The sequence below is a fragment of the Ictalurus furcatus genome, chromosome 17 (genome assembly GCF_023375685.1).
Source record: "Ictalurus furcatus strain D&B chromosome 17, Billie_1.0, whole genome shotgun sequence".
NCBI lineage: Eukaryota > Metazoa > Chordata > Actinopteri > Siluriformes > Ictaluridae > Ictalurus > Ictalurus furcatus.
The window spans coordinates 14,867,075-14,888,311 of record NC_071271.1 but is presented as its reverse complement, the minus strand read 5'-3'; the positions used below and the strand labels follow the sequence as shown (position 1 = coordinate 14,888,311).

Below are 21,237 nucleotides of genomic sequence, written 5' to 3'. Positions count from 1 at the left end.
GTTTCCAAATCCATTGCAACCTGAACAGGATAAATCTGCTGCACTGAAGACAGGCTAATGAATGAATGTTATAACGTCTTGAGTATTGTGCTACAACATGTCAGCTCTTTAGTAAATCATCTTGTAGTAAACATTCTTCTGTACATTGAAATTCAATTAGGCACATAAATTATTTTCATGTCCTACAGCTTCAGAAGCACTTTAAGGATTCTTTTCTGTTATGTATGTACAACCCCAATTGTCCAAAAAAAGTTGGGACAGTATGGAAAATGCTAATAAAAACAAAGAGGAGTGATTTGTAAATGCACTTTGACTTGTATTTAAACAAAAAACGTATAAAGATAAGGTATATGATGTGTTACATAATCAACTGCATAGTTTTTTGAACGTAAACGTTTATTTTCAAATTGATAAATGCAACATGTTCCAAAAAAGTTGGGTCAGGGGCAATTTAGGATTAATAGCGATGTGACAAGTTGAAATAAGAAGGTGATGTGAAACAGGTGAGGCAATCGTTTAATCATAGTATATAAGGAGCCTCCTTATAAAAGTATAAAAGTATAGTATAAAAGGCCTAGTCCTTCAAGAGCAAGGATGGATCAAGGCTTGCCAATCTGCCAACAGATGTGTCAGCAATTAATCCAACACTCTGAGAACAACATTCCCCAAAGACAAGTCAGTAGGATTTTGGGCATTTCACCTTCTAAAGTGCACAATATAATTAAAAGATTCAAGGAATCTGGTCAAATCTCGGTGTGTAAAGGGCAAGGCTGAAACCACTTCTGAATCTGCAATCTCTGATCCCTCAGATGTCACTGTCTTAAAAACCGTCATGAATCTGTAATAGATATCTGGACATGGGCCCAGGAATATTTTGGTAAACCTTTAACAACACCATTCACCGCTGCATCCACAGATGCAAGTTAAGGCTTTAGTATACAAAGCAGAAACCATACATCAACACTGTCCAGAAGCACCGCCGACTTCTCTGGGCTCGGTCTCATCTGAGATGGACAGTAGCACAGTGGAATCGTGTTTTGCGATCTGACGAGTCAACATTTCATTTAGTTTTTGGACAAAACAGCCTTAGTGTTCTCGGGGGCCAAAGAGGAAATGGACCATCCAAGCTGTTTTCCGAGTCAGGTCCAAAAGCCAGCATCTGTCATGGTATGGGGGTGTGTCAGTGCCCACGGCATGGGTAAATTGCACATCTGTCAGGACATCATTCATGCAGAAATATATGTACACATTTTGGAGCAACATATGATGCCATCCAGAGCAGGACAACACCAAACCACATTCTGCCCAGATTACAAGTGCATGGTTGCGAGTGCGGGTGCTAGCATGGCCTGCCTGCAGTCCTGACCTGTCTCCGATTGAGAATGTGCATTATGAAGCGCAAAATAAGGCAATGAAGGCCCCGTACAGTTGCACAGTTGAAGAAATGCAAAATGGTTGAATGGGGGGGGGGGGGGGGGGATTCTGCTTGCTTAACTTAACCAACTGGTGTCTTCACTCAGCACACAAACACTTAATAAGAAATAAGAATAAGTTATTAAAAGAAAAGGTGAGGTTGCACAGTGGTAAACAGTCAACTGTCCCAACTTTTTTGGAGTGTGTTGCAGCCATCAGATTTAAAATGAGTGTATATTTTCAAAAATAAATGAAATTCACAAAGTAAAACATCGAACAATGTGTTTTCAATATAGTACAGCGTGAATTAAATTTTCAAATGACTTTTTTTTTTTTTTTTTTTTTTACATTTTCTATACTGTCCCAACTTTTTTGGTATTGGGGTTGTAGAAACACAGTGTTCAGAGAAACAGGATGTTCTGGACAAAAGTTCTCAGGTGTACAAGCCAAAAACTTCTGAGGCTGTTACAAGATGAATGAAGTTAATATTCAAAACCGTAGCAGTTAAAACATGACACTACTGTATAACTGTCTATATAGTGTATATGTACATTTACTACTCAGGGTATGTTACCTACGCATAGCTACTAAAGCATCTACATAAAAAACAAAGTGTAAAAAGAACGCACACTACTCAATATTTCTACTCATACAAATTAGTTAAATAAATTACATTCCAATTATAGCAGGTGAGCATATAAAACAGGAGACAGTGATATTCACTATGGACTGGCAAAATATTTAACATTTTATTAGGGTTACCTACAGTATTTATCGGTTTAAAGTCTGTTTTGTCTGGCATTCAGTGATTTTGCAGAAGATGAAGATCATCTTTATTCAGAGTGCAATTGAACTGTTCACTAAAAGCCTCTAGTAACACTGGAGCCGCCTCTTCAATCGTGACATCCCGGCCAAGCTCTTGACTGAGTGAGGTGACTCCTTTTCCCACTATACCACAGGGTACAATGTGGTCAAACCAGCTCATGTCAGTGTTGCAGTTCAGTCCCAAACCATGAGAAGTGATGTATCTACCACAGCGGATACCTGAAGATATATTGGCAAATTACAATTATTTTATTACATTTGACCTTCAGTCTGTATACAACAATGGAGAAGTAAAAAAACACAATTACCTATTGCACATATTTTGTTATTTCCAACCCAGATCCCAGTGTCTGGCGAGGTGGAGGCTTTAATTCCAAACTTGTCACACATCTTAATCACTGTCTTTTCCAGTTCACACACATACCACCTCACACTCTTCTTAAAGCAGCCCAGATTAAGAATAGGATAACACACCATCTGTCCTGGTCCGTGAAAGGTTATAAGGCCTCCACGGTTTGTCCGAAAGAATTCTGCACCCAGATCTTTCAGTCTCTGCTCCTCTTCAGCAGGGTACGATGCTCTCCGAATGCCAGTGGTGTAAACAGGATCATGTTCACACAAGAGTACCGTGTTTGGAGTTTGGCTTGAAGAATCGAAATGTTGTCTGACATATTGTTGCTGTATCTGTAGGGCACTGCGATAAGCAACTCTCCCCAAGTTCACAATGTTGACTGAGGTCTTTCCAGGTGACATCTTGATATTAGAATGGCAGGCTTGCAGCTTCTGCTGTGTGACCTGATGAGATATTGTTAAATATATATACATATAATATACTTAATGTGAGCCTTAACATCTGGGCTACAATGTGGCAGGTGGCATAATACAGTCTTCAGATAATTTTTAATTGTGGACATAATTTTTCAAAGTTGTTTTAAATTAGACATCACTCTTAAAATCACTCATCTAAACCAAACCCCTTAACCAAAAACTGAGGATTAGCTCTATAGTTGCATTGAGCTTTTTTTTTTTTTTTTTTAAACATGTAGCTAGCTTTAGTAATGTAAGAGCACACCATTCCATTTACTCCTTTTCTTGTTAATAAAACATTAAAATATTAAAATACACTTGCAATTATACTGTTCTTGTTATTATTATTCAATTAGTTCTGGTCCACTAATTTGATTGGACAAGAGGTGTTCCAAGAGTGCTGATATTTAGTATTACCACAGCAGAAGGTTTCGCTGTTTGCATCAATGCGCTTGTCTGTGTTTTCTACATAAAATACCAAATCTAGCAACAGTCCCACTGAAACCCTTACTACAGAGTTAGCAACATCATCAGCAGACATGGCAAATTATACAATTTTTATTGAATATAACTTTTGACTTAAAATATGAAATCTTGTCAAATGAAGATAAAAAGGAAGAAGGGATACCAATTTCACCAGGAATGTACAAATGAAGGTGAGTCAGCCAGAATACAGACTATAAAGTGAGTTTGTGTAGCTTCTTCGGAAACTATTTCTGCTAGCAGAGCAAAGATAAACAAAACTTTTAGACATATCATGTCGGAAATGTCAGTTACTCAATTAAATGTCAGTTAACTAATTAACTTGTGCAAAATTGCTTAATTATAACCTGATTAACAATTCTTGGTTCCCAGAACCTTCTACAACATTCTGGGAATCTTTGTTTTGTGCTCCCCAAAACTTTCTGAGAACATATCTTTTTTACTTCCCATTTGGGTTTCTAGTAAAATTTACATTATGGAAAATAACGTTTGCATTTTATTTCTCATTATGGTTCAGAGAATGTTCCCCAAATATTCCCGTAACTTCTTAAATCATTTGAACCTCCTGAGAGTCCAGGGCTTGATTCAGAAAACCTTCCCCTAATATTCTGGCAACCTTTCCATTATTGCACTTTCTCCCCATGAAAACTCACGCTATAGTGTACAGTCTCAGCAGACAGAGACAGATGGGGAAGCGCAGGTAGGGAAGTGTTAGTGGCACTAATTGAGTAACTGAGCATTAATTCTTGAGTGACTGAGCATTCATCTTACCATACAATGTCACTTAAATTCAGATGTGAGTAAACGAAATTTAATCAAACAAATATTCAAATGTAATTTCATTTAAAGCTGTCCCAGATGTGCAGAGAAATGCAGTGAGTACTGTAAGTATCTGTACAACAATTTGTCCAGAACATTAGCGCCACTTAGCGGTAAGAGTTATTGGTCTGTATACTGTCAAAACTATTGATCAGAATTTCACTAATCAAACCTCATTTTGTTTACAAAGCCAAAGCAATCATTACATACTATATTAAATGGGATACTTCCGTAATATACAGTGAAAGGCGGAAACGTTTTAAATGGTGTAGGAAAAAGCGTTCCCTTATCTTAATTAACATTAGAAGGACACTTTCCTACAGACGGGTGCGCTGTTAATCTCTACCCAAGTCATTGATCACACACTGTTTAATGACGATAACGTTTACTTTAAATTACATTACCTGCTCAACTTAATCGTTCTTCGTATCGTTTTGAGAGATTCTACTGGTGAAAGTAATTAATAACATAAATAAATAACTGGAAATTGTCGTTAATGTTACTAATACATCGCCATTTTGGCCAAAGACCTCAACCAAAAAACAAGAGGCGTAAAAAAGAAAAAGAAAAAAGGCAAACTTCCTGGAACGCATCTTTCTATACTAAACTACAATGGAAACAGATTCGTCTATTTAAACAATCGTTTCCTCAGCTCTCACCGTCTTTATTCCAGTGTGCATACCTGAGAATGTGACAAACACATTTCAACTTTTTCAGTATTGTTTTTCCCCACTACACATTCGCCACAATCGAATGTGCGTGGATGAAATTGTACTCAATTCAAAACGTCCAGCATCGACCGTAGTATATCAACTATACTACTTAGTACCCTACTTAACACAGTAGTATACGTTTAGTAACATATAAGATATTTAGACATACTATAACGACTTACTAAGTATGCGTGTGTAGACACCGCAATAAAATTTGACCCGTACTTGTACATCTTCTTTCTCGAGCATCTTTGGTGCTGTTCTCTCTGCAGGACTCGTGATACAGTGCCATCTAGTGGTCCGGAGAAGAAGTTATTCAACAGATAATTATTTAACATCAGCGACAGGGATGAGTAACTGCACAATTCACTAAAAACTTAGTAAACTGTGAAACATTAAGAAAAACGATGAAATGATCAGTGTAACTGTTGCAAATGGATATAAAATGCTGAAAAAAAGTTATTCAAAAATTAATAACATGTTAGATAAGCAAGTATGAATTATAAAACATGTCACTCTGAATATTACCCCAGATAAATTTACCCATCTTTTTTTCAATCCAGTGCATGAAAGTCTCATGACAAGATCATCCCACAGGAAAGCTTGTGAACCTAACTAAACATAATTATGCAACATCACATGAACTCAATTTAATTTATATGTGCCCTAATTGAATTTCTGAAGTGCATTACTCAGTTTGGAGTACAAGAGTTTGTTCATAATCCTCGTTAGCTCCTCCTTTTGGAAGAAAAAAAATATATTGTCATTAAAGATCGTACAGCATTCTAACAGAACTAAGGAAAGACAACATCAGGGAATGATCATGATATATCAAAGAATGACAGTCCTGTGTTTTTTGATCATGTTGGCCATTGCTGGTAATTATTTGCTAAATTTGTTAGTAGCCAGTCACTTTTTCATGCAAAACTGAATAGAGATATGTTATGTTTAATTATGTGCCTGTGTGGCTAAATCAGTAAAGAGATAGTTCTTCCTTAAAGTGAACATAAAATAGTGTGTATGTTACATTTCAGGTGAATGTAAGGCAATGGTGGCATTTCCCTGGGGTTGTACAAACTACAGTGGTGTGTGCCGTCCAGTGTGTCTGCTCACAGAACTACCTTTTGGACCTTTTGGTTGCTCAAAAGGATTTGTGTAAGTTTAATCTTCATCTGTGTTTTATTTACTACTAACTAATCAACATTGCTGTATTGCTGAATTTCCCCAATTCTTTAATCATTTAAACTGTTCCTTTATTTTTTATTTCAGTTGCTGTGTCTCTCACATTATTCTGTGAGGAATCATCACATTACCTGTCAGTGTGCATCTGTATCAATCATCTTTTTCATTTGAAACTGTTCAGTATTTCACAGTATTATAACACATCTTCATACTTTAGTCAGTGATTTATTGTTTCTATCAAAACACACAAACCAAATATGCCTGAATACATATGCAATCTGAATTTTTATTTATTTTTTTATCTGAAAATGTGTGTTGTGCACTTTTTGGACATGTTTGGAAGAGTTCAACTTGTATTGGCATGTATTGACAACATTTCTACATTTCAACAGTAGTGTATTTTGCTGCAAATATTTGTGGGAGGGGTGTCCTGTAAGCTGTGAGACGGACAATTTTATGTCAATATGTCAATATGTAATACGTTTATTTCACTGTTTTTGTCCATTTAATGTATGACCACCACATCATCTGAAAGTTATAGAGAATTATACTTTAATTCTGCCCACTTCCCAGTCAAATCATATGATATATACATGAAAAGCTATGAATATCAAGTTCTGGGTCCTTTCCTTTGTAGTTTCCTTTAAAAACATTTTTTTTAAAAAACAACAAAAAAAAAACAAACAAACAAAAAAAACAAACAAAAAACAACAACAAAAAAAAAAACCCCCACTAAACTAACCTTGGTATTTTCTTGATTAAATAATAAATTAATGTCTTTTTTCTTAAGTGTGTTCACGGTGAAATTAATATTTTAATTCTAACATCACCCTTTTTTTTGTTTAATAAAATATGCAAATTGTATGCATATTTATTTCAATCAAGCCTCATTTGCAATGCACTTAAAAAAAGTTTGTGTGTGTGTGTGTGTTTATGTATGTATGTATGTATTTATTTGAATACCTCATTCACCTGTAGTATCTTTATAAACGGATCTCCCCGCAGAGCTTCATGGACCGCCAGGACCCACTTTGAGAACCATACATTAAATTGTAAGAAAATTTTTTTTTTAAATCTAGAAAACAATGAAAGTGATAACTTTACTGTACAATGTATTCCCTGACCTGGGTTTTGTAAAGATTTGTAGAAATAAACATAAATCGAGCTTTAACAGTTAGAAGACTACATATTTAAAAAAGAAAAAGGAGTAAAGCGCGTTTCATTCACTGATGTAAAAAAATGGGCGGGGCTTGTTTTCAAACCATGCAAGTAAGAAAGCAGCTGAAAATGGCGGCGGCGGGGTGCGCCGGGTCTGTCAGCGGACCAGGACAGCAGGCTAAAGCGAGGCCTGGAGCCGTTTCTAATCACCGTCATGTGCGCTGTCTTACTCTGGAGGAAGCTCGGTGTCCGGTTTGCTTGGAGATATTACTGGAGCCCGTGACTATGCCGTGTAGACACTCGGTCTGCCTCCAGTGTTTTAAGCGGACAGTGGAGTGTAGCGGGCTGTGCTGCCCGTCCTGCCGGCTGCGTGTGTCCAGCTGGGCCCGAAATAAACAGTCCCGAGAGAAAAGCCTCGTCAACACCGAGCTCTGGGAAATGGTGCGCCAAACTTATCCGGAACGATGCGGCCGTAGATTAGAGCAGCGGGACCGAGTGATGGCTACGGAAGGTGATGTAAACAAGCTGTTTAAAGTTAAAATCATGCGAAACATACAGGGATGTTTTAAATCAACTAACTGTTTGTGCGAAACAAATGTTTGCCGACGAAACTGGCAGTTTCAAGTTTTAAGTCCACTTGGACGCAGGTACGGAAAGATACGGTATGATTTAACTTAAGGCTGGGAGTCGATTCTTAAAGGAATCCGATCAAAAGAATCGACTCTTCGATTCCAGCCTGAGGCTTTCGGTTTAAAAGAAGTCGTTGATGTATACAGTGGTAGTTGTTTGTTGTGAATGGGTAAAATGATGTTAATAAACACTCCTTCTCAGTCATACTATTAATAATGCCACAATTATGTATTATTATTGCGTTGTTTATTTTTTTTTCTTACAAGAGATCATTTTCTGTTTTGTGTAGTTGTTTTTGGAATCGAGAAAAAAAATGGACACTGGAATCGACTGCATCGATTTTCAGTCGGAGTCGACTCCAAAAGTCAGAACACTTATTTATATCACTGCCAAAATAACACTGACAGCTCGTGCACGGACTGCGCCGGAGTGATCGCTGTGTAAATGTTCTTACCATACTTCATCAACTACAGTGCACTGTGCTGGATGTCCTGTGGTAGATTATCTGTCGTATTCCTTTAGCTTTCAAGCAACTCCGGAAAGTAAAAAACGTCCCCAACCTTACACACCGTAGTTTTTCCTACTCTTTACTGTACACCAGTGTACGTGCGCGTGCTTCCACAGAGCCATTAAACACAACAGCCCAAGAATGTGTCACTTAAGCAGGAAAAAAAAAAACATGCAAAGGGCCGTGTGCAGAGTAACAGCGGTATTTAGGGCCCGAGCACCGCTGGTGTGAGGCCCTGTTGGATCTGCTCCATTTCTTTCATCTTCTTCTTCATCTTTTCTTCCTCTTATACTTCATCATCATCTTCAAATGAATCGCATTTTTGAGGGCCTAAGTATACCCGAAAACTCACGAAACTTTGCAGACGCGTCAGAACTGGTGAAAATTTACACCTGATGGGGGTCTAGTATTGATTGTGGCAAAATGGCTCGATAGCGCCACCTACAAAATTTCAACTATGTGCACCTCGCGCTATGTTTGACCTACATATACGAAATTCGGTGTGTAACATGTCTTGACGTGTAACATGTCAATACCTACTAAAGTCTCTTATACCCATGCACTAAACTCAACAGGAAATCAACCATTTAGATAAAAAAAAAATCCTATGTTTTTGCCATTTCTAGGCCTCATACTTAATGAACTCCTCGTAGAGATTTAATCGGATCGAGATCGTATTTGGTCAGTCTCATCGAAAGGCCTTGATGTTGTTAAATTGCAAAGCTTTTGAGTTTTCTCTGCATGTCGTGGGTGTGGTGGTCTCACAAATTTTGATGTTTTGCCATGAAAAATTCCAGAGGAACCCTTATCTTTAACCATATCCTGTTTCGCTGGGGTATAAATACGATGTTGCACACATATTATAATCCCTTTGTTATCCATTACTATAGGAGAAAAACAAGAAAAAAATCGTTTGACACAAAAGAGATATAATTGATTTAGTTTGGATATCTTTTGTGTTTGCTGAGATTGTCAGAGTTTGGCTCTAATGTGTTTTATTGTCTTGTTTTCCACAGATGTTTTCTGTTCACCTATACAGATATGTAAGCCTGGAGATATGCGGCATGAGTATGATAAGCAAAAGAATAAGGTTAGTTGACATATTATAATCATAAGAAATATGTTTATGTAACCTAAGGATCTTCTTATTTATGTTCAGGAATGTGATAGGTTTCATAAATTGAGTATGATTATCCACTGTAGAAGTATCACTTTGATCTAAACATTGTGCTTCCAGATGATGAAGGATGAAGAAACTGAAGATAGAATGAAAAAATTACCCTGTCGTAAGAAAGGGGAAAGTGGACTGCAACATTCTCAGGATACTGTACGTTTTTAGTTTTTATATTAATATAATTCATTAATTTTTTTCAATTAATAAGTGGGGTTCAGCCAGTGTTGGTTCAGTGTTGCTGCCTCACAACTCCATAGTTCATACTCATACAGAAGTAAATATTTTCAGCTGATACATCAGTTAAGCCCTAGTTAAAAAGAAAAATGTTCATGACAAGTAGTTATATTTTTCAGTCTTTAGTGTTGTCCGACTCTGAGAATGAACAACCTATGAGAATGAGAACCAGGCATGCATCAGCATTTGTGCGCCGATCAAGGTTTTCCCCATCTTTTTGCAAAAGGTATCAACACAATGCATAACAAAAGATCTGCATTATACTACATAATTTTTTATATAGAGTGTGCAAATTATTGTTCATGTCCCTGCCTTTTTGTTGTATTTATGCAGTCTGTACAACATCAGTGTACAAAGGAGCCAAAGTTGTACTGACTCTGAGGAAGGAAGAAGAAAAGTCAGAGCTCAGTCACACCTTTCTTTACCAGAAAAAGTATGACAGAACTACACACCTGCAAAATTATTTCAGCTCAGATTGTTCTCATGCTAAATATATATCAGACATACATAGGCAGAATTGTTTACCCTCATCTAATATTAAAGCATTTGTTATTTTTTTCCTGTTGTTGTTAATAATAATAATAATAATAATAATAATAATAATTCCTGTTTTCCCCCTTAATATAGGCCAGTATCTGTCATAGTTTCAATGCAGGAATACTCTTATCCTCCGAGAACAGTCGTTCCTTCTCAGCACCAGTTCTTCCCCTTGACAAGAGGCATCACTGGCGTTCCATCTTGGCCTCTCCTCCTTCCTCTTTAATGCCTCATACTAAACCCGAGCGTTCAGTCAGCCCAGAGAGCAACGACAGCATCTCAGAAGAGCTGAACCACTTCAAGCCCATAGTTTGCTCACCGTGCACGCCACCGAAGAGACTCCCAGATGGCCGGTTAATGGAACCCACCATAGTGAAGTCTACACCCAGGAACCTGACCCACAACCTGCAGAAAAGCACCAGCTATGAAGCCAGTCCTAGCATCCTGCAAAAGTGGAAGCAGGTTGAGCTAGATCGGCAGCGTGTCAAGTTCATGTCCAAAGGAACCATCACCAGTCCAGTGGCAGACGATTACAGCATCACACAGAGCTCTGAAGAAGACCAAGAGAACAAATCTTGTAACTGTGGTCCCTTGGAAAAAGGCTCAACATTGCAGGGTCAACATTGCAATTGTACTGCAAATACAAACTTGTCTAGAAAGCAGAGGGGAAAGTCTTTGCTGTACAATAAGCGGCAGTTGATTTTTGATCAGTGTAGCAGAGATGATGGCTCACAGTCTACAAATGCACATCCTACATTGATGGCATTGGGTAATTCTGATACTCACAATCAGTGTGGTGCTCTTGAACCACACTGTTCACTTTCAGGACAGGTTGAAAACTTGAAATCACCAATAGTGGACAAACATATCGGAGTAAGTCATAATCAGGGAATAGAGGACCTTCAAGACTTACGGAATGATCCAACTGTCAGAAGTTGTGTACTTAACAGACCTACCTCAAAAAGGGGCAAAAAGAGGAGCCAGAAGACCAAACATTTGGAAGAGGCAAAGAGAATAAAAATATCCCAAATAGAAAGCTGTGATAGCTGTGACCCACAATATAGACAAAATGATTTATATGTTGAACAGATCCATCAAGAAAGAATGGACAGAGAACTGGCACTAAAGCTACAAAGACAGTTTGACAAAGAAGGCCAGAAAGTAGAAAGGCATAGGATGAGTTCTGATAAATATCTTCTACGGTCCTGGATTTGTGTAGATGGTAGAGCAGCTCGTAATCCACGCAGGTCAGGAAGGATTTCTAGGAAGATAAAACATTTTAATTAAAAGTCTTAAATCAAGTTATTGACAGGGGACAAAAGCAAACGAGTCTGACCTTATCTGTAGGCCAGAGAATACTGATATCTTTTGGAATGGTCTTAGTGTTTGGGACAACTTTGCTTATGCTTGTCATTTCATTTTTATTTCATACTATATATCTCAGATAATTGTACCAAATAACAGCTCTTTTCTTAGATGAAAATATTGCAGAATTTTTTGCCCTTCCTATTTTTCTCTTTAATTTGGCACTACCTAATCAACAGCCAGAAAATTCCTGTTGGTCTATTCTTATTGGGGCATTAAACATAAATACTAAAAACAATGCACTTCTTTTATCCAATGCATTATTGTTTTTTATAAATGTAATAGATTGTGTTTAAAAAGGAAATGCTGAGTATTAGTTGTAAAGTTCTTACTTTAATGGGCAGTTGGCCTCATATTTTAAGTTTAAATGTTCAAAGGCTTGAATTTCTGCATAAGAGCCCCATACAGTTGTGTCTCAAATTAGACTGATATGTATAGAACTGTAAAAGCTTTACATTACCCAACTTGCTACAATTACTCTTAAAAGGTATTTTTCCCTTTTCTTCCTTGGAAAGCTGCTTAATCTTTAAATTAATTTATGTTCAGAGTTTCGCCTAGGTGCATTAGGTACGTCTTTTCTTTCTCTGTTAGAATTTGATGTGATTCATTTTATGGTGTTGCAAAAGTTTTGGCCAGCTTGACCTTTTAATGAAAAATATATATTGCACTATATGCTTGAATAAGCATACACATATTACATGTAATCACTGTAGACTTCTTTGAAAATGATTATCTTTTTAAAAAAAAAACAAAAAAAAAACAATAGAATCGCTGTGAGGTTTTATTCATATGCCAACATTTTCTGTCATCTATTCATATTTCTCTCACGTTTATTTTCTGAAACACAATAATAATACTTTAAAAAAAAAAGCTTGAGTTTTGACTGTATTTTAATGTGGATGTATGCACAGAGAGTAATGGTTGAGCCTTCTCATCTCATCTCTTTGACTATTATTGGATATATTCCCATGCATGTTTGAATTGCATTTGACAAATGTTGTTTATTATTTGAACAATGTGTGAATGATGAGACCAAATGCAAGCATTCTTTTTTATATACTTAAAAAAAAAATTAATATTCCATAAATATGACAGTTTAAGCCATAGGATTATGTGCTTATCAGTACAGTTTAACACTATTAGTCTCCATTACAATGTTGATAATTAGTGATCCAGTTCTGTTAAAGTTTGTTAAATTTTATAATGCATAAATTCACAAATTTTGTTTGCACAAACAATTTATTGTTTCCATAAGGATGGGAACAGTCTTATTAAATTAAATTAAATTATGAATATTGGAGTAAATAAATTATAAATACCAAATAAAACACTATTTTATTGCTTGTCTGTATGGGTTTCCTCTGGGTTCTGTGGATTGTTGACTATAAATTATCCCTGAGCAGGATAAAACAGTTACTGAAGATGAATGACTGTTTTTGTTTGAAATATTTCATGTATTAAGAAAGGCCAGTTCAAAATTGTAGAACTCAAATATGGGAATGTGGGCTGGCTATAGCTTGTCAGCTCAGGATAATATTAAATCAGGTTAAGGTAAGTCCAACTAGGATAATGAGACGACAACAGAATTGCTTAGGACAACTAATGTATTGTAACATGTAAATACAAAAAATTTAATGCTGTAAATTCATTTTTATATATATATATATATATATATATATATATATATATTGTATATATGTTCTCTGACATTTTGAATAAAATAAAAATGCTTTATTAGGAACGCCTGTACACCTGGTCATTCATGCAATTATCCAATCAGCCAATCACATGACACAAGTGGAATGCCTAAAATCATGCAAATATATGTCAAGAGCTTTAGTTAATGTTCATAAGAAACATCAGAATGGGGAATTTGTAGCATGGTTGTTGGTGTCAGATGGGCTGGTTTGAGTAATTCAGAAGTGGCTTAATTCTTGGGATTTTCACACACAACAGAAGTTTACATGAATTGCTCTGAGGAAGAAAGAAAAAAAAGCATCCAGTGAGGGGCAGTTCTGCATGCCAAAACGTCTTGTTGATGGGAAAGATCAGAAGAAAATGGCCAGGAAGCTGACAGGAAGGCTAGAGTAACTCAAATAAGCATTTCATACAACTGTGGTGAGCAGAACCCAAAAGAAATCAGGCATTAAGGCATATGGGTTGCAGCAGCAGAAAACTGTATTGGGTTCCATTCATGTTAGCCAAAACAGTTATCTGAGACTACAGTGGACTCTTGAACTCTCCAGTTTTAAGGTGATCAGCAGCAAACCAGCCTGTCTAGGAACAACATCCATGATGGATTTTCCCAACTACACTGTAAGTGATGGTGTGTCTAGTAAACTGGCAAATGAGTGTAGATATAGGTGGACCTAATAAGTTAACGGAGTATATATAGTTCAAAACAACATGCCTAGAAATGCTAAGAGGAGATTTGAACATGAGCAGCACGCACAGCGCACATATCCGTTAAGCTGCCGCAGGCAGAAATTAGGCAGTTCGAGCCCTCTGCGCTTTGGTTTGGCTGCGTGCGTGGCGTATGAGCTCAGCCAATCAGAGTGAGCCAGGTCACACGGCTGACCAGGAAGAGAAGATGGCTGCAAAGAATGGAAAGAATGGTCTGCTACAAAAAGTAAGAATTGTTTATTACATTTCACAGTTCGTGTGGAAACCGTTCACCCTCGCTTTCAAACGTTCATTGAGTCCAAGGCATATTTTCTTCTGTATTTCTTTACAACCTTTATTACGGACTTTATTTGTGAGAGCAGAGTGATGTGCACGAGCATGCTAACAGCTAGCAGCTCAGAACGGAAACCTGAAAGAAAAACACATCCGTTCTTAAACATAAACTTATTTATTTATTATTTTTTAAAATCTCAGCACATGAGTAAATCTGACCTGTAAAGTTTATAGGCATACCCGCTATCTCGACATGTATTTAAACTTCGTTTAAAGTTTGTAACATGGTTTATTCTTGTGTGACAATACATGCCATAAGGTGCGCCAAATGAAGAAGGAGCACTTCTCTATAATGAGAGAGAGGTTTAACTGTTTAGCCATGCGAGGAAATACAATTGCTAGGCAATACAACGCCAGGATATCTAACTCTATTAAAAACGAGGGCTAGAATTTGTTTACATTACACTTGAACCTCATCTTAAAAAAAAGAATACAATCAAGTAAGAAAATCTGTTTGATGCATTTTTATATCAGCCATTTGTCATGTGCATGACTTAACTCATGGATGCATGACACTGCATCTAACATGTAAAGATGGATATTTGTTAGATGTTTATTAATTATTGAAGACCTAGTCTGTACGAATTTGAAATTAGGATACATGTTGCATTTTATACATGCTGAACTTTTAAATGGAGGTGAAAATCTGCTAAACAAACTTCTGTGAATATCTGCATATTTTCAGTGGAGGATTGATGAAAAACCTGTCAAGATTGACAAATGGGATGGTGCAGCTGTGAAGAATTCTCTTGACGATGCAGCTAAGAAGGCAGGTGAAACCGTTATTTTTGTGGTTGTTTCCTTAGGGTCATGCTTCATTTATTCTTGGCTTACTGTCATTTCTTTCTTATTGCTAGGTACTTATTGAGAAGTATGGTTACGTTGAGAACTTCAACCTTGTAGATGGACGTCTTTTCATTTGCACAGTCTCCTGCCTTTTTGCCATTGTAGCCTTAATTTGGGACTACCTGCACCCATTCCCAGAGTCCAAACCAGTCCTAGCATGCTGTGTTGTTTCATATCCTTTATTGCTTAAACAGAAGAAATTTTTATAGTACTCCTTACCTTTTAATTTTTCACCCAGCTTTTGAAGCTTAGTTAATACGTATAATGCTTTTTCATATCTATTCCTCAACCTTTAAAATTGGAGTTTAATCCTGGATTGTTTGATTGAAAATAATATTTATAATGTCTAGATTCTGTACTTTCACTGTTGTTTCCTTAATAACCTCACACATATTTCATAATGATGGGCATCCTAACCTTGTATACCTCCTACAAAGAGAAAAATATCTTTCTTGTGGCTGTCCAAAAAGACCCAACTGGCATGGACCCGGATCACATCTGGCAGCTTTCATCAAGTCTTAAAAGGTTGTTGTTTTTTTTTGTTGTTGTGTGTTGTTTGTTTTTGTTTTTTAAACACTTGTAGCCCCATCACTTCTGAAACTTTAAATGTTTGCTTGGAAATATGTACTAAATGATGGAACTATCTTTTGTAGGTTTGATGATAAGTACACGCTGAAAGCATCCTTTACAGATGGAAAAACCAAGCAGTCTAGGGTGACCGAGTTCACAAAGTCAGTCGGTGTGTTCTTTGATGGAAATGGAACATTGGTGATGGACCAGTATGAAAAGTGTGTGTCAAAGCTTCATGACACATTGGCGATGGAGAAGAAAACTAAGTAAAATTGAACAGAAACTCGGTGAACCAGCATAGTCCCAGCACACACTGATTTGGGGAGGGGGGATGTTTGGGGGGGGCTGACTCTTTCACTGGGAAAGACTGTCATGTTAATGTCTGTCAAACGTTAGCCTTTGGTCAAGAAATTTGTGTAACGGTTGTCATAGTATAACTTTTCAATTGGCATCACATTATGTGTACCTAAAGGTTCAGTTAGAGCAAATGTCTCAGTTCAACATTCTGTTTGAAAGTGAAGTTAAAATGTTTTTCACTGATTCCTCTTGATGGGGAACATGTGAGTGGTTAACAACATATTGAATATCTGTCATAAGCAGCATCTATTAAAAGACTTAAATGTTTTATTCAAGTGCTGATGTCCCTGAATTGTCTCTCTTCTCCCCCCCCCCCCTTCTCCTACCATACATTTATTGTTTTAAGAATCATTAAAATGATTGTCAATTTCTTGATTCTTTTTTTCTCTTCTTCCTTGAACATCTGAGAGATTGTTTATTCAGACAGCTGGAGTTAGAATTATTGTGAAATCTGTTCCTTTTTTATTATTGCTTTAAAGGTCAAATGGTAATAATAAACTATTCAAGTTCTGTTCATACAAAATGTATGTATAGACTCTACTGCTCTTTGTTTCTCTCTCTCTCTCTCTCTCTCTCTCTCTCTCTCTCTCTCTCTCTCTCTCTCTCTCTCTCTCTCTCTCTCTTGTGTGTTTTTGTCCTTCTATACCTTGAGTGTGAAGCATAAGTTATGAAAGGGAGCCCAGATGATAACACAGCCATGTGTGTGGCTTTATTTCAATATCAATAAATTAGTATATCATTAAAATGGTTTTTGAAAAATATTTATTTATTTTATAATGGTTAGAATCCTACACCTGCATATGGTTTTATTTGAAGTTACAGAATTAAATAGCTGCAGTCTTTGTCATTAAATTCACTGTTTTAGCTATTATCCTGCTGTTTGTATTAAAAAAGCATACAATTAAAGTAAAGCTTTTATCATTTTTTAAGATTTTACTGTGTTTTCATTCTCTTCATTTGTAAGTGCAATTTATTTTGATATTTGGGAATTCTAATTATAGAGTGGTTAAGTGCAGTTCATAAAAAGATAGAAGGAGGACTTTTGTTTAGTAAGAAAATGATTTTCAAATTATTCAATTTTTGTGTACAGGACACCCCAGTACCTACAATCAGTTCTACACTTGAAACAGGCCTTAATTAACATTAAGCAGGCTGTACCATGATTGAAGAAGAGAAAAGATACTGCTTAGCTGTTTTTTTAACTCTGCCTTATGATCTCATACCTTTAGTTTCTCTGTGTGAATTCATGACTGATGCTACCAATAAATGAGTTTTCTTCTCTCATTGTACTGCTGGAATGTTGACACAATGATTGAGGGAACTCAATCATTGCTGTGTGGATGGTGGCTGACTGTTTATGTTGGTGCCTTTATACTGAGGCATCGTATCAATGGTTTGAAATGCTTTTCTGCTCTGCAATGTTTTCTCATAATCCTTAAATTCTCTGTTAATTGGCATTTCTCTACTACTGTGTTTATTCCCACAGACTTCAAAACTTTTGGTTTATGAGTTTTTATAAGGATGATTGTCCACGATTGTTCAACCTTTATTAATTAATGTTAATCATTAATCTGATATACCTGGAGATAACTAAATTGCAGTTTGGTTCTACAAGCTTAATACTAAATGCACATTTTAAAAAAAACCTTTAAAATGTAAAACCTTATACAGTGCTGTGAAAAAGTATCCTTATTTCTTCTGTTTTTGTGTACATGTTACTAAATTGTTTCAGAAATGAAAACAAAATCTAAGATAAAACAAAGGCAACCTGAGTAAACACAGAATACAGTTTTTAAATGATTGTTATTTAGTGAAGCAAAAAAAAAATCCAATACCAACTGGGCCTGTGTGAATATGTATTTGCCCCTGCAGTTACTTACTAATTCCCCAAATCTATGAAACTGCATTCATAATGAAGTTCAGATGGATTAGAATCAACCAGGCCTGATTACTGTAAACCCTGTGCAATCAGTTAAAAGTTTGGTTAAAAGGTCTTACCCAGTAACACACTACGCCAAGATTGAAAGAAATTCCAGAATATGACGAGGAAGAAGGTGATTGAAATACATCAGTCTGGGAAGGGTTACAAAGCTGTTTCAAAGGCTCTGGGACTCCAAAGAACCACAGTGAGAGCTATTATCTCCAAATGGGAAAAACTTGGCACAGTAGTGAACCAGTAGTGAAGTCAGAAAAGAGCCAAGGACAACATCGAAGGAACTATAGGCCTCTCTTGGTCAATAAAGGTCACCGTTCATGACTCCACTGTCTACAAGACACTGGGCAAAAATGGCATCCATGGAAGCGTGGTGAGGTGAAAACCACTGCTAACCCAGAAGAACATTGAGGCTTGTCTGAATTTTACCAAAACACACCTTAATGATCCTTAAACCTTTTGAGAAAATGTTCTGTGGACTGATGAATCGAAAGTGGAACTGTTTGGAAGACAGGGGTCCCGTTACATCTGGCATGGAATTCCACAAAAATCATACCTGTGGTCAAGCATGGCGGTAGCAGTGTGATGGTGTGGGGATGTTTTGCTGCTTCAGGGCCTGGGCAACTTGCAATAATTGAGGGAAATATGAATTCTGCTCTCTACCAGAAAATCCTAACGGAGAATGACTAGTCTTCAATCTGTAAGCTGAAACTCAAGCGCAACTCAATTATGCAGCAAGACAGTGATCCAAAGCATACTGTAGGAGTAAGTCCACATCTGACTGGCTCAAAAAAAGCTAAATTTAAGTTTTGGAGTGGCCTAGGCAAAGTCCTGACTTGAACCCAATTGAGATTCTGTGGCAGGACAGAAAACCCTCCAGTGTGGCTGAACTAAGCAGTTCTGCAAAGAAGAGTGGGCCAAAATTCCACCACAGTGCTGCGAAAGACTGATCTCCAGCATTTGGTTGCAGTTATTGCTGCTAAACGTGGCACAACAAGATTTTAGGTTTAAGGGGGAAATTTGTTTTCACATGGGTGATAAGTGTTGGATAACTTTTTACTTCAATAAAAAATAAAATAAATGAAAACTGTATTGTGTGTTTATTCAGGTTGCCTTTGTTTTATCTTGTATTTCATTTGAAAATCTAAAACAATTATTTTGAGATATACACAAAAACAGAAGAAATCAGCAAATAATTTTCACAGCACAATTAGCATTTTAATTAAAATAAACAACAGTTGTGACAACATAATATTCATGTCTATAATTATGCAACATTATGCAACAGATAAAATATCTGTTTACTTTAATATAGAGGATTAATAATCTGGTTTTATTTATTATGATTGTTAATCATTTAATGAATGATATTACATTGATGGCTATTCTGAATACTTATTATTACTATAGTCACCTAATTTAAAATATCTAAAACTGCCTGGGAAATGTTTTATGTATCATACTGAGTTTTTAAAATGATTATTATCCATAAAAAGATTTCTTATCTTTCAAATCAGATCTTGAATATGTCACTCCAGTTACTCTTAGATTGCACTCAGTGCATGTCATTTGTAACATGCACAAAGTAGGGGCAAGTGTGTAACTGACATGTTTAATAGTGTTACTGCAACCCTTGATGCTGTTATATCAGACTGCAGCCAAAACATTGGTTCACAGAAAACAAGACAAGATTCATTATACACAAAAAGAGCAAACTAAGAAATAAACAACTGCAAAATACTGCTTAAAATGCTGAACAATCATGCAATATTTCACAAATATTGGGGAGGGAAATGAAAAGGAACAGGAAACTATGAACAAATCTGGAAAGGAGTCAAAGGAACAGACATGTGGGGAAGTTGATATGGGGATGATGGCTAGAGTATAACCTCAAGACCAAAGTTAATAACATTTTATTTAGTCATTGTGTCAATCAGCTTTGTTATTGTACAATTATGTGTTGTGAAATACAGGACATGAGCTGAGCTGCTTTGACAGCTCTAATACAATTACAACCAAAATGCAAATATTTACTCCATTTAAAATCATTTCAAATCAGCACAATAACTGGTTTAAGTATTTTTCTACCATTTGCAGTCTGTAAATGTGTTTTCTTCTGTAAATACATTTTTACATAATTCCATAGTATAAGTAGAGAAACATTTAGTGTATATGTATGCAAATATGTAATGTAAATCTAAAAAAAAATATTTTTGTAAAATGACAAACAAGATGTGAAGAGTAAGAGTGAATGCTGTTTCAATAAAGGATTTGGTCACTAATGGTTAAAATCTTAAAGCACAGCATCTGGAAATGAGCAGAGATAAGTGCAGTACATTTGATCCTTTAATTAATTAATAATGTGTTTAATATCTTGGTTACTAAACATTAGCTATTTATCATTTGCATAGGAAATGAAATTTACTGTGATAATAATACCTTTTAAATATTAAATATATAGTACCTGTATCTATGAGGGCAGCCATGGTAACCCACCATGTATTCTTGGGCATAGCATTGCTTTCTGCAAAGCCCTCGATAGCCACATGTCCAGCCATGAACATCTGTATCACAAGCTGAAAAACAGAACCATCACACAGGTAATGTAAGGAATATATTCATACAAACTAACACAGCCCCAATTAGCAGCATCTGATCATTTACTGCAAAAATATGTCATGTAATACCTATGCTAGCTGTCAGCATCAATATAGTAAAGATGATCAATCCCAATATTTTCATGCTGTTAACCCAAAATGTACAATCTCAGGCATCATAGCTGCCTGTGCCAGTCTCCATTTATACACTATTACACCCATAGAGGGGAGGGGTGGGTGGTAGTGGCTTAGTAATAATCTCTCTCTTACATTTTGTTCAGACACTAAACTGAACTTTGAGAAACAAACCCATTAAAAACAAGTCCACTAAGAGGTTAGAGATAATATAC

At 36.3% G+C, this 21,237-nt stretch overlaps 5 protein-coding genes across 8 annotated transcripts; 3 read left to right on the top strand and 2 right to left on the bottom strand.

Annotated features, from left to right (window-relative positions):
• Positions 1-2,140: 2,140 nt before the first annotated feature.
• Positions 2,141-7,231, bottom strand: lipt2 (lipoyl(octanoyl) transferase 2). Of its 4 annotated transcripts, none has more exons than XM_053647120.1 (4): positions 7,215-7,231; positions 5,243-5,352; positions 2,547-3,033; positions 2,141-2,457 (listed from the first exon to the last, which is right to left on the bottom strand). In XM_053647120.1, exons 2-4 carry the CDS (start codon positions 5,291-5,293, stop codon positions 2,216-2,218), a joined length of 780 nt encoding a protein of 259 aa, XP_053503095.1. In that variant the 5' UTR covers positions 5,294-5,352; positions 7,215-7,231; the 3' UTR covers positions 2,141-2,215. The 4 variants fall into 4 exon arrangements, with proteins under 4 accessions (XP_053503095.1, XP_053503096.1, XP_053503097.1 ...); XM_053647121.1 differs by having other exon boundaries at positions 7,206-7,221; XM_053647122.1 differs by lacking the exons at positions 5,243-5,352; positions 7,215-7,231 and adding an exon at positions 5,007-5,062.
• defbl1 (defensin, beta-like 1) lies at positions 5,539-6,644 on the top strand. The gene is made up of 3 exons (XM_053647693.1): positions 5,539-5,549; positions 5,757-5,938; positions 6,095-6,644. The coding sequence occupies exons 1-3, from the start codon at positions 5,539-5,541 to the stop codon at positions 6,217-6,219; spliced, it is 318 nt and encodes a 105-aa protein (XP_053503668.1). The 3' UTR covers positions 6,220-6,644.
• Positions 7,232-7,412: 181 nt separating the features above from the next.
• rnf169 (ring finger protein 169) lies at positions 7,413-13,473 on the top strand. Its single transcript, XM_053647113.1, has 6 exons — positions 7,413-7,911; positions 9,555-9,628; positions 9,776-9,865; positions 10,066-10,172; positions 10,280-10,379; positions 10,574-13,473. The coding sequence occupies exons 1-6, from the start codon at positions 7,482-7,484 to the stop codon at positions 11,768-11,770; spliced, it is 1,998 nt and encodes a 665-aa protein (XP_053503088.1). The 5' UTR covers positions 7,413-7,481; the 3' UTR covers positions 11,771-13,473.
• An 896-nt stretch (positions 13,474-14,369) lies between these two features.
• On the top strand, positions 14,370-17,281 carry spcs2 (signal peptidase complex subunit 2). The gene is made up of 5 exons (XM_053647124.1): positions 14,370-14,477; positions 15,270-15,353; positions 15,442-15,606; positions 15,825-15,955; positions 16,084-17,281. The coding sequence occupies exons 1-5, from the start codon at positions 14,385-14,387 to the stop codon at positions 16,268-16,270; spliced, it is 660 nt and encodes a 219-aa protein (XP_053503099.1). The 5' UTR covers positions 14,370-14,384; the 3' UTR covers positions 16,271-17,281.
• A 3,333-nt stretch (positions 17,282-20,614) lies between these two features.
• Positions 20,615-21,237, bottom strand: defbl3 (defensin, beta-like 3). The gene is made up of 2 exons (XM_053647127.1): positions 20,978-21,237; positions 20,615-20,866 (listed from the first exon to the last, which is right to left on the bottom strand). The coding sequence occupies exons 1-2, from the start codon at positions 21,030-21,032 to the stop codon at positions 20,733-20,735; spliced, it is 189 nt and encodes a 62-aa protein (XP_053503102.1). The 5' UTR covers positions 21,033-21,237; the 3' UTR covers positions 20,615-20,732.